Source organism: Macaca nemestrina, chromosome 5, assembly GCF_043159975.1.
Source record: "Macaca nemestrina isolate mMacNem1 chromosome 5, mMacNem.hap1, whole genome shotgun sequence".
NCBI lineage: Eukaryota > Metazoa > Chordata > Mammalia > Primates > Cercopithecidae > Macaca > Macaca nemestrina.
The window spans coordinates 151,834,440-151,850,141 of NC_092129.1; the positions used below are offsets into that span (position 1 = coordinate 151,834,440).

A 15,702-nucleotide genomic window follows, 5' to 3' on the forward strand; every position below is an offset into this window, starting at 1 on the left:
TCAGATGTACAGACCTTATCCAGTACTATACAAGATTTACAAGACCAAGTAGACTCGTTAGCTTAAGTAGTTCTCCAGAATAGAAGAGGTCTAGATTTGTTAACGGCAGAACAGGGAGGGATATGTTTGGCCTTACAGGAAAAGTGCTGTTTTTATGCCAACAAATCCGGAATCGTCAGAGATAAGATAAAAACTTTGCAAGAAGAACTAGAAAAGCGCAGAAAAGGCTTGGCCGCCAATCCACTATGGACTGGACTCGATGGACTTCTCCCCTATCTCCTGCCATTTCTTGGTCCTTTACTCACTCTTCTACTCTTCCTCACTCCCAGGCCTATAATCCTTAATAAGCTTATGGCATTTGTCAGACAACAAATTGAGGCCTTCCAGGCCAAACCTATACAGGTCCATTATCATCACCTTGAGATGGCTGAAAATGGTGAGTCTTATTTACCTTAATAAGACCACCTCCCCTGTGTGCTGAACTGGACAGTCAATGACGGGTAAGAGGACACTATCTCCATCGGAGCCTAAGACAGGAGGGCCGCCCTTGCTGCTGCCTTATCCCATGACGGGCCTAGAAGGTGGGGGTGAGTTGACCCAACCTAAGACAGGCGCAGTTCCCGAGGGGTTTTCTTATCATAAAAATATAAAAAGGGGGACCTGTCCGGAGCTGCAGGCCCCGGCCATAGCGAATAATAATTGAGGATTAAACGCCTGAGCTATATTCATTTCCACCCCACACCTTCTCCCTATCTTTGCCTTTTTTCCCCTGTACTAATACCTCATTAAAGATGGCGCTCTTCCTGCTTCTTCTTCACTCACTTTTCCCGCACCCGGGAAAATTGTTACTTAGTAGCGCAAGCGCAACATGACGTCCCACCGGAGAAACCGAAACTAACCTGGCCACGCCCTCGGCAATGAGATCATTTCTGCCTTAGCCCAACCCCTTCCCTTCCAAGTGTATATAAGGCAGTGCATTACCGCCATTAAACGAGACTTGATCAGAGCACTGTCTTGTCTCCATTTCTCGTGTCTCTTATTCCCCAAATTCCCACCCCCTCCTCCAGGGCCTGCTCTGACTATCCCGCGGGCCGGGATAAGGAATGATGCACATACACATGTCACATTCACATGTCACATTCACACTCATTTTCTTAATTTCCTGAAGACATGTGGTTGCTTGTCTAAAACAAAAAGTATTACACTGTATCATTGAGTTTATAATATATATTGATGTAATATATAAAACAATAATAGCATAGTGTTAGGTTAAATGAAGCTACACTGTTACAAGTGCCCTCTATTTTGCCGGGTGTCGTTTAATAGAACCTGAACTTCACTGTGAAAAGCCAAGGAATTGGGTTTCCATTCTTACAACAGTAAAAAATTAGTGTAAAGAAATATAGCCAAAAGCCACTAGGAGAATTAAAATCATAAACTACAAAATGTTTATTTGACACATAAGGAAGTAGTAGAGGAGGAATAGAAACAAAAAGATATGAGACGAATTGAAAACATATAGCAAATTGTAGACCAGAATCCAGCCATAGTAAGTGAAGAAATAACAGGACTTTGCTCACATTAGCAGGACTGCTGAGCACTGTGGGGAGAACAGACATGGGCAGGAGGTGAGGGACAGTGTTAGTGCCACAATTCAGGAGTGACAGGGTAGCGGGGACTTAGGGGAAGGGGGGATGTGAGGGATGAGAGGGGCAGAGAGAAGGGCTGGAGAAGCAGGAGGTGAGGGAAAGGAGCAGAGGAAAGAATTCTAAAGCAGTGGAAGAGCCTAGCAGCGGGTTCTTTGCATTCGGTATTCAACACATTTTGTTGGACTGCCTAAAAACTAATTGGCTCCTTACGATTAAAAAAAAAAAAAAACAGTTACAAAAATGCCAAGTGTCCAGATAAATTATGCACGCTGCTTAGATGTGCAGAGTTCAGGAAAACAGGCAGTGCTTGAGAGTCCCTGAAGAGCATTGGGACTGCATGGAGCACTAGCAACTTTGAGGTGATGACTACAGCTGCCGGTTGCAACAGACAATAACAAACTCTGCTTCTTTATATTCAGGAGACGTTCTGGACTCACACTGGGAAACTCGGGCTAAGGAATGAAGGTAATTTTAAATGCAACAACCCAGAGCCACAGATCCATAGTCTGGGAAAGTAAAACTTAAGAGCTTTGTAATGCTGTTTTGACACAGGTCTTTTACAAATTGGAATTCTAATCATTCAGGGATTACCAATATTGTGCTACCTACTGTATTAATAAACAAAAAGGAAACTTCGACTCTATGAGAATCTCTACGTGGTGCCTTTAGACAAAACTTCACCAGGTTTAGAGAGAAAACCGTTGTCTCTACACCTCCATTCCCAGGGCGAGCTCACTCTCTGGCATGAAGTTCCCCGTGGTGAGTTTCCCTGTACAAAGGTCCAACGGGAGAGGGAGTGGGAGGCAGGGAGTCCAGTTCAGGGACGGGGATTCCAGGACGAGTTGGGAAGGGGAACGATCTGGGCGCAGCCTGGGGGCTCTCTCCCTGGTTTCCACAGACAGATCCTTGTCCAGGACTCAGGCAGACAGTGTGACAAAGAGGCTTGGTGTAGGACAAGAGGGATCAAGACGAAGTCCCAGGTCCCGGGCGTGGCTCTCAGGGTCTCAGGCTCCGAGAGCCTTGTCTGCATTCGGGAGGTGCAGAGTTGGGGATTCCCCACTCCCCTAGTTTCACTTCTTCTCCCAACCTGTGTCGGGTTCTTCCTCCAGGATACTCGTGACGCGTCCCCAGTTCCCACTCTCATTGGGTGTCGGATGTCTAGAGAAGCCAAGCAGCGTCGCCGCGGTCTCAGTTCTAAAGTCCCCACCCGCCCATCCGGACTCAGTCTCCTCAGACGCCGAGATGCGGGTCATGGCGCCCGAAACCCTCCTGCTGCTGCTCTCGGGGGCCCTGGCCCTGACCGAGACCTGGGCCGGTGAGTGCGGGGTCGGGAGGGAAACGGCCTCTGCGGGGAGGAGCGAGGGGACCGCAGGCGGGGGCGCAGGACCCGGGGAGCCGCGCGGGGAGGAGGGTCGGGCGGGTCTCAGCCTCTCCTCGCCCCCAGGCTCGCACTCCTTGAGGTATTTCGGCACCGCCGTGTCCCGGCCCGGCCGCGGGGAGCCCCGCTTCATCTACGTGGGCTACGTGGACGACACGCAGTTCGCGCGGTTCGACAGCGACGCTGAGAGTCCGAGGGCGGAGCCGCGGGCGCCGTGGATGGAGCAGGAGGGGCCGGAGTATTGGGAGGAGCAGACAGGGCTCGCCAAGGCCCGCGCACAGACTGACCGAGTGGACCTGGGGACCGCGCTCCGCTACTACAACCAGAGCCAGGGGAGTGAGTGGCCCCGGCCCGGGGCGCAGGTCACGACGCCTCCCCATCCCCCACGGACTGCCCGGGTCGCCCAGAGTCTCCTGGTCCGAGATCCGCCCCGAGGCCGCGGGACCCGCCCAGACCCTCGACCGGGGAGAGCCCCAGGCGTCTTTTCCCGGCTTCATTTTCAGTTGCGGCCAAAATCCCCGCGGGTTGGTCAGGGCGGGGCGGGGCTCTGGGGACGGGCTGACCGCGGGGACGGGGCCAGGGTCTCACACCTACCAGTGGATGCTTGGCTGCGACCTGGGGCCCGACGGGCGGCTCCTCGGCGGGTATCACCAGTCCGCCTACGACGGCAAGGATTACATCGCCCTAAACGAGGACCTGCGCTCCTGGACCGCCGCGGACATGGCGGCTCAGAACACCCAGCGCAAGTGGGAGGCGGCCCGTTATGCGGAGCGGTTCAGAGCCTACCTGGAGGGCGAGTGCCCGGAGTGGCTCCGCAGATACTTGGAGAACGGGAAGGAGACGCTGCAGCGCGCGGGTACCAGGGGCAGTGGGGAGCCTTCCCCATCACCTCTAGATCGTCCGGGATGGCCTCCCATGAGGAGGGGAGGAAAATGGGATCAGCGCTAGAATGTCCCCTCCCTTGAATGGAGAATGGCGTGAGTTTCCCTGATTTCCTCTGAGGGCCCCCTCTGCTCTCTAGGACAATTAAGGGATGACGTCTCTGAGGACATGGACGGGAAGACAGTCCCTAGAATACAGATCAGGGGTCCCCTTTAACCCTTGCAGCAGCCTTGGGCACCGTGAATTTTTCTCTCAGGCTTGGTTCTCTGCCTCGCACTAAATGTGTTTGAAGGTCTGATTCCAGCTTTTCTGAGTCCCTCGGCCTCCTCTCAGGTCAGGACCAGAAGTCCCTGTTCCTCCCTCAGAGACTAGAACTCTCCAAGGAATAGGAGATTATCCCAGATGCCTGTGTCCAGGCTGGTGTCTGGGTTCTGTGCTCCCTCCCCACCCCAGGTGTCCTGTTCATTCTCAGGGTAGTCACATGGGTGCTGCTGGGGTGTCCCATGAGAGATGGAAAGCGCCTGAATTTTCTGACTCTTCCCATCAGATCCCCCAAAGACACATGTGACCCACCACCCCATCTCTGACCATGAGGCCACCCTGAGGTGCTGGGTCCTGGGCTTCTACCCTGCGGAGATCACACTGACCTGGCAGCGGGATGGGGAGGAGCAAACTCAGGACACCGAGCTTGTGGAGACCAGGCCAGGAGGAGATGGAACCTTCCAGAAGTGGGGAGCTGTGGTGGTGCCTTCTGGAGAAGAGCAGAGATACACGTGCCATGTGCAGCACGAGGGGCTGCCGGAGCCCCTCACCCTGAGATGGGGTAAGGAGGGGGATGAGGGGTCATGTCTCTTCTCGGGAAAGCAGGAGCCCTTCTGGAGCCCTTCAGCAGGGTCAGGGCCCCTCATCTTCCCCTCCTTTCCCAGAGCCATCTTCCCAGTCCACCATCCCCATCGTGGGCATTGTTGTTGGCCTGGCTGTCCTAGCAGTTGTAGTCACCGGAGCTGTGGTCGCTGCTGTGATGTGGAGGAGGAAGAGCTCAGGTAGGGAAGGGGTGAGGGGTGGGGTCTGGGTTTTCTTGTCCCACTGGGGGTTTCAAGCCCCAGGTAGAAGTGTTCCCTGCCTCATTCCTGGGAAGCAGCATCCACACAGGGGCTAACCCAGCCTGGGACCCTGTGTGCCAGCACTTACTCTTTTGTGTAGCAATGTGACAATGAAGGACAGATGTATCACCTTGCTGATTATGGTATTGGGTCCTGATTCCAGCATTCACGAGTCAGGGGAAGGTCCCTGCTAAGGACAGACCTCGGGAGGGTAGTTGGTCTAGGACACACAGCTGCTTTCCTCCTGATCCCTGATCCTGCCCTGGGTCTGTAGTCATAGTTCTGGAAATTTATCTTGGGTCCAAGACTAGGAGGTTCCTCTAAGATCTTATGGCCCTGCTTCCTCCCAGCCTCCTCACAGGACATTTTCTTCCCACAGGTGGAAAAGGAGGGAGCTACTCTCAGGCTGTGTGTAAGTGGTGGGGGTGGGAGTGTGGAGGAGCTCAGCAACCCTGTACTTCCTCTTGTCCTGTGTCTCCTGTGGGCTCTGACCATGTCCTGTTTTTGTTCTACCCCAGCCAACGACAGTGCCCAGGGCTCTGATGTGTCTCTCACGGCTTGAAAAGGTGAGATTCTTGGGGTCTAGAGTGGGGGACGGGGGGGCAGAGGGAAAAGGCCTGGGTAATGGAGATTCTTTGATTGTAACGTTTCGAGTGTGTGGTGGGCTGTTCAGAGTGTCATCACTTACCATGACTGACTTGAATTTTTTGTTCATGACTTGTTTTCTGTAGCCTGAGACAACTGTCTTGTGTGGAACTGAGAAGCAGGATTTCTTCACGCCTCCCTTTTGAAGACACTCTGGCAACTCTTTCTGCAAAGGCATCTGAATGTGTCTGCGTCCCTGTTAGCATAATGTGAGGAGGTGGAGAGACAGCCCATCCCTGTGTCCACCGTGACCCCTTTTCCCACGCTGACCAGTGTTTCCTCCCCAGTCATCTTTCCTGTTCCAGAGAGGTGGGGCTGGATGTCTCCATCTCAGTCTCAACTTTATGTACACTGAGCTGCAACTTCTTACTTCCCTACTGAAAATAAGAATCTAATATAAATTTGTTTTCTCAAATATCTGCTATGAGAGGTTGATGGATGAATTAAATAAGTCAATTCCTAGAATTTGAGAGAGCAAATAAAGACCTGAGAACCTTCCAGAATCCACATGTTTGCTGTGCTGAGTCTGTTACAGGTGGGGGTGGAGAAGGATGTGAGGAGCCCAGTGTGGACTGGGCCTGTGCCTAGTTGCTGTTCAGTTCTTCATGAGATTTAGGTGGTCAGTTCTCAGCTGGGTCACCTTCACTGCTCCGTCGTCCTTGTCCCTTCAGTGGAAACTTGTCCAGCAGGAGCTGTGACCACAGAGGCTCAGACATCGCCCAAGGCAGCCCCTGCACACGGGGTCTCTGTGTATTCTGAGAAAAATTTTCAGAGCCATTCACCTCCTGCCCTGCTTCTAGAGCTTCTGTTCTGCTCTGCTCTCCTGTCCTCTCTCCCTGCCCTGGTTCTTGTGATCTTGGTGCTGAATCCAACCTCAACTCATGAATCTATAAAGCAGAGTCTAATTTAGACTTACATTTGTCTGTGAAATTGGACCTATCTTAAAGGACTGTTCTTTCCTGAAGAGAGAACCTGATTCTGTGCTGCAATGTGCTGTAGTGGGGGGTGCGGGGGGCGTTGCTGTAGAAAGAGGGATCAGGGAGGGAGGGCACACAAGCAACACTGCTGAGAAAAACATAGGCGGCCTCTATCTCAGTGTGAGGGGCCCTTGTGCTGTACCTGCCACAAAACAGCATTTGGCCTGAGGCTATGTTAATAAAGACACTGCCTTTAGAATAGGGAGGTGCTCTACAGGGATCATTCATTCAACTGACCTTTGTCATTGACCAGACATAGGACAGAATGGTTCTGCATCTGGGAACACCACTGAAGTAAAATCAGAAAAATCTCTGACCTTTTGTAGCATATGTTCCAGTGGAAAGAGGCAGACGTTAGATACGCTATAACCAGAGTAAGGAAAGAAAGTGCTAGAAGGTGGTAAGTGCTGTGAGGCAGGTAAGCCAGGATGTGGACAGTGGGGACAGGGAAGGTGGCTGTTGTGCTGGGTAGTCAGTGTGTGCCTTGTTGCAAAGGTGACTTCTGAGGAAGGATTTGAGGGACATGAGGATTTCTGGGGAAGTTCTTTCCAGACAGAGGAACCTCCAGTCCAAATGCACTATGGCAGGAAGGTGTCTGTGTTCCCAGAAGAGCAAGGAGGCCAGGAGGGCTGGACAGAGAGAAACTGAGGTGAGGTCAGAGGTGCGGCCAGAGCAGGTGGGCTTGAGGGGAATGGGGTTGGATCTGACCTTTGCTCTGAGTGGGATGAAGAGTTAGAGGACAGTTTTGAGCAGAAGAGGGCCATGATATAACTTCTCTTTTAAAAGGATCTCTCTGATTGCTGTGCTGACAACAGAATTGAGAGGTGAGGGACGAGGGAGGCAGAAGGGAAAACAGTAGAAAGCGAGTGCAGTATTCCAGGCTGGAGATGTCAGTGACCTTGACTGGGGTGTGAGCAGGGGAAATAGTGGGACGTGAGGGGATTCTGGATGCATTTGAAGATGAACTCACAGCATTTGTCAATGGATTGTATCTGTGGTGTGAGAAAGATGAATCAAGGACACCCATAGTTGTAAAATGAGTGAGTAGAAGGAAGGGTGGAGCTGCTGTCAGTGGAGATGGGGAGACTCTGGCAGGAGCATACTGAGGAGGGGGCATCACAGGCACTCAGTGGAGATGTCTACTAGGAATGCAGGTGGGGGAGCTGGGGTGGAATTTGGACAGACAACTCCAGACTTTATAGGAAAGGAGAAATAGACTGGGCAGGAGAAATAGATTTAGGAGCTCATACCATATAAACGATACTTAAAACCTCAAGCATGGATGAGAGCACCAAGGGAGTGATTGACTGTGGAAAAGAATGAGGACACGGACTGAACCCTGGACCTCCAGTTGTAAGGAATGTGATCAGATCACACCCAGAGCAGACTGCACAGTTCTGACCCCAAGTCTAGAGGACACTTAGACAAGGAACTCCCGTGTGTACAGGGATCACCCAGACGTGGTGCTGAGATCCAGGAAGTCTGGAGTCAAGCAAGAGATTCTGGATTTATAACAAGGCTGGAGCTCATGTTGCTGGTCTCCAGATCACACTTGGAGTAGCAAGAACACCAGGATGCCACATGTCTGAGCATCAGCCTCACCTCTAGGGCGTGTTATATAAACGAATCCTTGGTCTTGTGCATAAAACTCTGAGACAAGGGTTCTGGGGAGTGGCCTGAGTATTTTCTAAGCTCCCGCCAGCAATCCTGTTGCTCAGCCAGATCAGGAACCACTGAGATCAGAGATCAGAGAGTGCCCAGGGTGGGTGGGTGGGGTGGGTTTTCAAACTCTGTTTAAAAGAGGATTTTTCTCACAGAAAGAAAAGGGAGGATGTGTATCATCAGTTATGAGATGTGATATTCCCTGTTGTTCTCCCCACAGTGGGGTAGAGGCCACGTAGAGAATTCAGGATGTGGCTCTCACACAATGAACACCTGTGAATGCCGCTCTCTGACACCCGCCCACAGACTCATTTCCCACTCACTTCTTGGAGCAAACTATGGAAAACAAATTTCTGTAATGTACACATTAAGTCATATATCTGTATTGGGGGCTAGTTTTATTGTGGGGAAGGCCACAGAAGCAGGCTTGAAACTACACGTCCAGGAACAGAATCCACAGCCCACCCTGGATCAAGTCCCTCCTAGGAACAACTGCCCCTGCTGCTGAGCACAGACGCCACTGCTCACACCTCTGACACCTGGTGCTGGACACTGGGCCCCGAGGCCAGGAGAGATGTCACTGCTGCACTTGGAAATTGGACATCACTACTGTCACTCAGCCATCTTTACTAAAATGCATTCTGCACAGTCCCAGCCTCTCTGTCACCTCATTCTGGCTCAGTCTGGCAGTGATATTGCAGTTAAGAAGAAATTATTTAGACAGGTAGTGAGGGTACGGAAGACTTTTAATGAAAAGCAGGCTCCAGACTATTTTCTTTTCTAACAAGGAGCAGCCTGTAATATCAAGCTTCAGACATAGACAAGTAAGCTGGAAGCTTGCACGGGTGAATGCCGGCAGCTATACCAATAGGAATAGGACACCTGGGACTGGGCATGTTCACAATGGCAACTCCATCTTCCCTTCTCTTTGCCAGGCACATTTACAGTAAGGAGCAGACAACATGGCGCCGGCCAAGTGGAAAGCCCATTTGCATAATAGGATGAGGGTGGGGTGAACAGCCTTCCACACGCACTGTGTAAATATCACACCTGGTCCAACCAACCTGTGGGCCCTACATAAATCAGACACCGTCTCCTCAAGCCTGCCTGTAAAATCCCATGCACTCCCATTTCAGGCCGGAATTCCCTTTTGGGTGCCCCTCTCTCTCACAAGAAGAGAGCTGTTCCCCTTTGTGTTTCTTTTACCTATTCAACCCTTTGCTCCTAAACTCACTCCTCATATGTCAGTGTCCTTCATCTTCTTGGCATGAGATGACAAACCCTTAGTATTTACCTGAGACAACGACACCTCTTCAGCAGGTGGTCATCGGACTGGTGGAGCTTAAGACGCATGTCCATGATCAACGGCAGGGTGATGGGAGTGTTGTCCTCTTCCAGGGAGGGAGGTGGTTTCTGTCTCCTCTCAACGTTTTACATGTTGTAAACCAAAAATAAACATCAAAGCCACCCCCTCCTAACCATCTTAATGGACACCCTCAGCCAGTGTGCTCAAAAGTTAACCTGAAAGACTGGCTCAAGCCACCATGATTATGCCGTCTTCCCTTTGGGAATTCAGGAAAAGCAGACCAGCATTTACCATCAACACAGACCTTAAATCTGATCAGAAATATTTACAGTCTATTCTCTCTGAAGCCTGGCACCTGGAGGCGTCATCTGCATGAGAAAATTTGGGACTCCACAACCTCTTATCATAACCCAGATATTTCCTTTCTATTGATAGTAACTCAACCAACTGCCAATCAGAAAATTTAAAAATCTACTTATAACCCGGAAACACTACCCCGCAAACCTTGCCTGCTTCAAATTGTTCCAACTTTCTGAACTGAGCCAATGTATAGCTTAAATATATTTCATTGATGTCGCATATCTTCCTAAAATGTATAAAACCAACCCGTGCCACAACCACCTTGAGCACATGTTCTCAGGGTCTCCTGAGGGCGGTGTCATAGGATGTGGTCACTCATTTTTGGCTCAGAATAAATCTCTTCAATATGTTACCGAGTTTGACTCTTTTCATTGACAGTGTGGAATTCTGATGTAATAAGAGGGTTCAAGTGCTGGAGTGTGGGGGTGGGGAAAAGTGACAAATTTTAATTCTTGGAGCAGTGATCCAGGACGAGAACTTTATCTGGTACCTGGCAGGCACGCAGAGTGTCTGAATGAACCAGTGACTAATAAATAACATGTTTCCACCCATTCCATTGAGGATAGGTTATTACATCAAGTTTTGGTCTACCCCAGTTCACACTCTAGATTATTGGAGTGGCATTCTGAGATAGTGAAATGATTATTCAAACAGCTTCCCTCGGCTTTGTCTCTTAGTAGGATTAAAACACCCAGGATTGTAAGATCTCCAAGGATCTGGGTCCACACCGATGTTTTATATTAATATTTATATTTTCTTGTGTGTGGAAATATTTCTGGGGAGAGAATCTCTAACATTTATTAGTTTTTATGTGACACCCTCAAAGGCCTAAAAAATCCTAACTTCTAGGTTAGAGGTAGGGCCACTCCACATCTGGACAATGAGCAGCTGGTAGCAACCTGTGTTTAGTAGATTAGGGACATGAAATAAATGCTTACATTTTGTTTATCTTTTCCTCTGGGACCAAAAAGATAGAGGTGTGCTTGCTTACTCTTACTCTAAGTTTCTCTCTGTGGGATGGTGATGGGGTTTTCCTCCAACCAAATAACTTTCTGATTCTCTGACAGCAGCTGGGAGTCCTACAATTCGACTCAATTCTGACACTAACTACCTGGAGTTCACCTCAGGCTCCACAGGTTTAAGGGCTCAGTCCCACAAGACTGTCCTCACTTCAGATGCAAGTCACAAGTACCGGGTCCCAGGTTACCTGCACTTCTGTTTATCGTGGCTGCAAAGTCAGGGGTCTCTCACCTCCCAAGGTTTGAGAATTCTTAAATTAACTCAAAGAACTCAGGAAGTTGCTATAGTCACGTAAACCAAAAAACGTCTGTGACAGGTCTCAGTCAGTTTAGAAGTTTATTTTGCCAAGCTGAAGATGCAGAAACAGAGACACAAATCACTGTAGCATCTGTGGCCTGTGCTTTTTCCTAATAGGATTTTGAGGACTTCAATATTTATAGGGGAAAGAGCAGCCAGGAGAAGAAAAAAACAATCAACTATGCATTCATCTCATGCTCAGTAAATCTGCATTTTATATAAGATAAAGTAAACGCTGGGTAGAAAACTCAAATATGCGTTTGACTCCAGCTGGGTGAAGGGATGATGTCTAGTCTTGTCTTTGTCTTGTGCCTGTGAAGATAAGCTGTTAATTTACATTGTTGGGGGAAAGTCAACAAAACTCCATTTTAGAGTAAACATGTTGGGGTCCACAAGGAATTATCTTGTGAGCAGTTCGTGAGGGAGGCCACCTGGGGAGATATAGGGTCTTCTATCTTTGCAGTTATTTGTTTAGGAACAAAAGAAAGGCAGTTTTTCCATCATTCAGTCTCCAAACTTAACTTTTCCCTTTGGTATAGTGAATTTGGAGTCCTGAAATGTTACTTTCCTTTCACACTCAGTATTGCAGTTTTTTTTTATTGTTATGGTTTAAATCCCCACCTTTTTGGCACCCGGGACCGGTTTCATGGAAGACAGTTTTTCCATGGACCAGTGCAGGTGGCGGAAAGCAGAGAGAAATGGTTTTGGATGAAACTGTTGCACCTCAGATGACCAGGCATTAGTGTTTCATAAGGAGCATGCAACCTGGATCTCTCGCATGCAGAGCTCACAATAGGGTTCGTGCTTCTATAAGAATCTAATTCCACCACTGATCTGACAGGAGGCGGAACTCTGGTGGTCATGCTCATGCTCTCTCTCCCATCAATCAACTCCTGCTGTGTGGTCTGGTTCCTACCAGGCCAGGAACTTCTACCAGTCCGCAGCCCGGGGGTTCGGGACCCCTGGTTTAAATTATGCCACTATAGCAGAACACCTGAGACTGGATCACTTATAACAAACAGAAATTTGTTTCATTCATGGTGTGGAGGATGGGAATTCCCAGATCAAGGGACTATATCTGGTAGAAAACAAAAGGGCAAGAGAGGGTGAGAGGCAGGGGGAAAAGGAGGTCAAACTGAGAGCCTCAGGTCCTTTTATGATGAGCCTTAACCCTTTAATGAAGGCAGAGCTCTGATGGTCCAATCACCTCTCAAAGGTCCCATTTCTTAAAAATGTTGCATTCAGGATGATATATCCAACACAGGCTTTTTTGGGGAAACATTCAAACAACAGTAGTTATAAAGGATACAAATAAGCAGCCAGATGAAGAGGTGCATAGGGTGAGGTCTGGAAGGGTTCTGAGCACAGGAGCCTCTGTCCCCATGGAGATGGAGTTCACCACCCTCCCAGCACGTGGACACACGGATGTGCTCACCACCTGGGAAGCTCTCCGAAACCCAATCTCTAGAGGTTTCTATGTAAATTTCATTGTTTGGCAAGATTAATTAAATCGCCAGCCATTGTGTGACTGAACTCAACCTGGAGCCTCTCTTTCCTTCCTAGACTTTAGGGATGGGGCTAAAAGTTCCAATCCTCTAATCACAGCTTCGTGTTTCTGGCAACCAGCCCCCATTCTGAAGCTATCTAGGAGCCCCTCACCCCATAGTCATCTCATTGCCATATTGAAGTCATATTTATCACTGAGGAGACTGCAAATGTTCTAGAACCCGGTTGTCAGGAAACAGGGACAATGATCAAATACTTTTATTGGACACAGATCACATCCTGGTTTTGACCACATTATCTCTTCTTATAATATTTATTATTTTATTTCAGAGTTAATCTCTTGCTCTGTTGCCCAGGGTAGAATGCAGTGGCACAATCATAACTCACTGTAACCTCGAATTCCTGGACTCAAGTGATCCTTCTGCCTCGGCCTCCTGAGTAGATAGCATTACAGGTGCACACCACCATGTCCAACTAATTTTTAAATATTTTATAGGAATGGGTCTCACTATTTTGCCCAGGCTGGTCTCAAACTCCTGGCCTTAAACAATGTTACTACCATTGCCTCCCAAACTGACGGAATTAAAAGCATGAGCCACTGTGTCTGGCCAATCACAGATCTCCTACACCAGAAGAATCATAACAGTGAAAAGATCCTGGCACATTACCAGAATCCTCTTTGGTCATTAACAATTATCCCAGTGCAGTCCAAAAATAGGAATAGTCTCAGCAACATATGGCTGCACCCTTTCAGGCATCTGGAGAAATCGAGCTAAGAGACAATACTATCTCTTGTTTATACCTCTTTCGAGTAGTTCATATAACATTGGATTTTCCTCACTACATAACCCATGTGTTCATTCATTTACCCTCAGCTACTATTTCTCCTTCTCTTCATTTATACTAAACATTTACCATTTTGGAAGGAACATTAGGTTCTGCTGCTGTGCTGGCTTGGACTGAAGGAACCAATACTGTTCTAGCAAGTGTCTCCCGTCATCCATTCCAGTTCATAGAGGGTAGGGTTATGCAGGTAGAGAACTGGGTGACTATCTGATCACAGGCAATACAGCTGCATTCAGTGTTAGCCCCAACTTTGCCAGATGCAGTGAAGGCAGAACCTACTTCTCCAGGCCCTTAGGAATCATTACACAAAGGACATAAAATATATTTACAGTTTCTTGCTTAGGAATAATTCCTGTTTCTGGACTCTATTTGCATCCTTAGTCCTGGGACCACTGCATCAGGTATGAGAAAAGTAAGTTGAGGTGAATTACAGTTATCATTCCAGTGTCCTCCCACCATGGGAAGGAATATATGTAGATCACACCAGCACTTTCCCCTGATCCACCAGGAAAAGAGAGGATATTCTCACGTCAAGTATGAGCACCCTCATGAAGGTGTATAAGGCCACCCTTCGTTCTTGTTTCCCCACTCTTGCTTTATACACCCAATGTTTCAATTGGCTATTGTAATTCTCTATGGAACTCTTCCTTTGAGGAGGATGTCTCTCTGACCATTGTTGGACATTTTGAGCAGGTGCATTTTCCAGTGTAAAGAAATATGACTCAGTGGTCCACATGGTTGCAGTACCTCCCATTCAGTTCTTTGTAGCATTCCGAGCATTTGCATCTGAGATGAAGCAGGGACCTCTCTTAGAAGCCTGCCAGGGCCTCTCAACCTGGAAATAAAGAAAAACCTTCAGTTCCTTCAAGAGAAATTCCAGGCACCGGGTCAGCCCTAAAAAGTAAGTGAGTGACCTTATAAACAAGAAGGTAATGATAGCTTAAAACAATACCAAGGAAGTTAGAGTCACAACATCTTTGATTCTCTACAGAAACTAAAAATAACATCTTAACATATGTCCCTCAGTTGTTTTTCAGAAATATAGATTTCCACCTAATAGATCCACTGACAGAGAGACCTTATAAAGGGGAAACTGAGGACTGAACTCAGACTGCCGTTCTTTGTTCTAAATTTCTTCCTGAGGAGCTGGAGAGAGTCAAGACCGCAGACCAGGCCTGAACATTCCTCTCTACTCCCCACAACTGTGTAAGGAAGCTGTGTGAGGAAGCTTTGCTTCCTTATCTATCACAAATCAGAGAATCTTTAAATCTACCTAAGACCTATAAGCTCCCTCATCAGGATTTTCCACCTTTTAAGGCCAAAGCAGTGCATCACTTCTAGGCATTGATTTATGATGTTACCTGTAACTCTGCTTTCCTGAAATTTGCCCCCGCCTTTAAAAATCCTTGCTTGTGAGACATCAAAAAGGTTGGGTCTTAAGCATGAGCTGCCCGATTCACCTTGTTTGGCTCCCTACACACAAATGTCCTCCTTTCTCCCACTATAATCTCAGTGTGGATGTTTGCTTTTACTGCCCCAGGTGAGTGGACCGCAGTTTAGTTTGGTAACACACCTACCACCAGCTGAACAAAGCCCACTCCAGGGTGAGGATCTATTCCTGTCAAGACCCATTTGCTGCTTCCTGGGGATAATGGTATCAGTCTAACTTGCCAGCTATGTACTTTCAAGGCCTTCCCATAAAAGAATCTGCTACATAGCCATATGTTATCTCTCTTTCTTGTTAAAGAAAGCCCTTCTTATGTGTATTTTGTGCCTGTGATGTGTGGAATGCAAGAGAAATATGTCTTGATTCCACCTATCTCTGCATTGCTAAGGCCCCAGTGTCTACTTATTTCACAGACTAGGTGATCACCACAAGCAAATGTGGATTTTCTGTTGTTGTTGTTTTTGAGATGTAATCTTGATATGTTTCTCCGATTGGTCTCAAATGTTGCTCAGGCTAAAATCTAACTCCTGGACTCAAGATATCCTTCTGCCTAAGCCGCTCTCATAGCTGGAATTTCAGGGGCACCTGGAAAACACTTGGAGATAAATTCTTGTTGATTTCAAT

The 15,702-nt window shown here is 48.3% G+C and overlaps 1 protein-coding gene and 1 pseudogene across 1 annotated transcript; one reads left to right on the forward strand and one right to left on the reverse strand.

Annotated features, from left to right (window-relative positions):
- The first annotated feature begins 2,854 nt into the window (after nt 1–2,854).
- On the forward strand, nt 2,855–6,160 carry MANE-B (class I histocompatibility antigen, Gogo-B*0101 alpha chain-like). Its single transcript, XM_071097319.1, is given in 10 exon segments — nt 2,855–2,964; nt 3,094–3,350; nt 3,352–3,451; nt 3,454–3,574; nt 3,576–3,883; nt 4,457–4,732; nt 4,836–4,952; nt 5,392–5,424; nt 5,531–5,578; nt 5,744–6,160. Coding segments are annotated over 9 exon segments (1,329 nt in total). The 5' UTR covers nt 2,855–2,891; the 3' UTR covers nt 5,575–5,578; nt 5,744–6,160.
- A 1,052-nt stretch (nt 6,161–7,212) lies between these two features.
- The window catches only part of LOC139363238 (uncharacterized), a 51,182-nt pseudogene continuing 42,692 nt past the window's right edge, over nt 7,213–15,702 (reverse strand).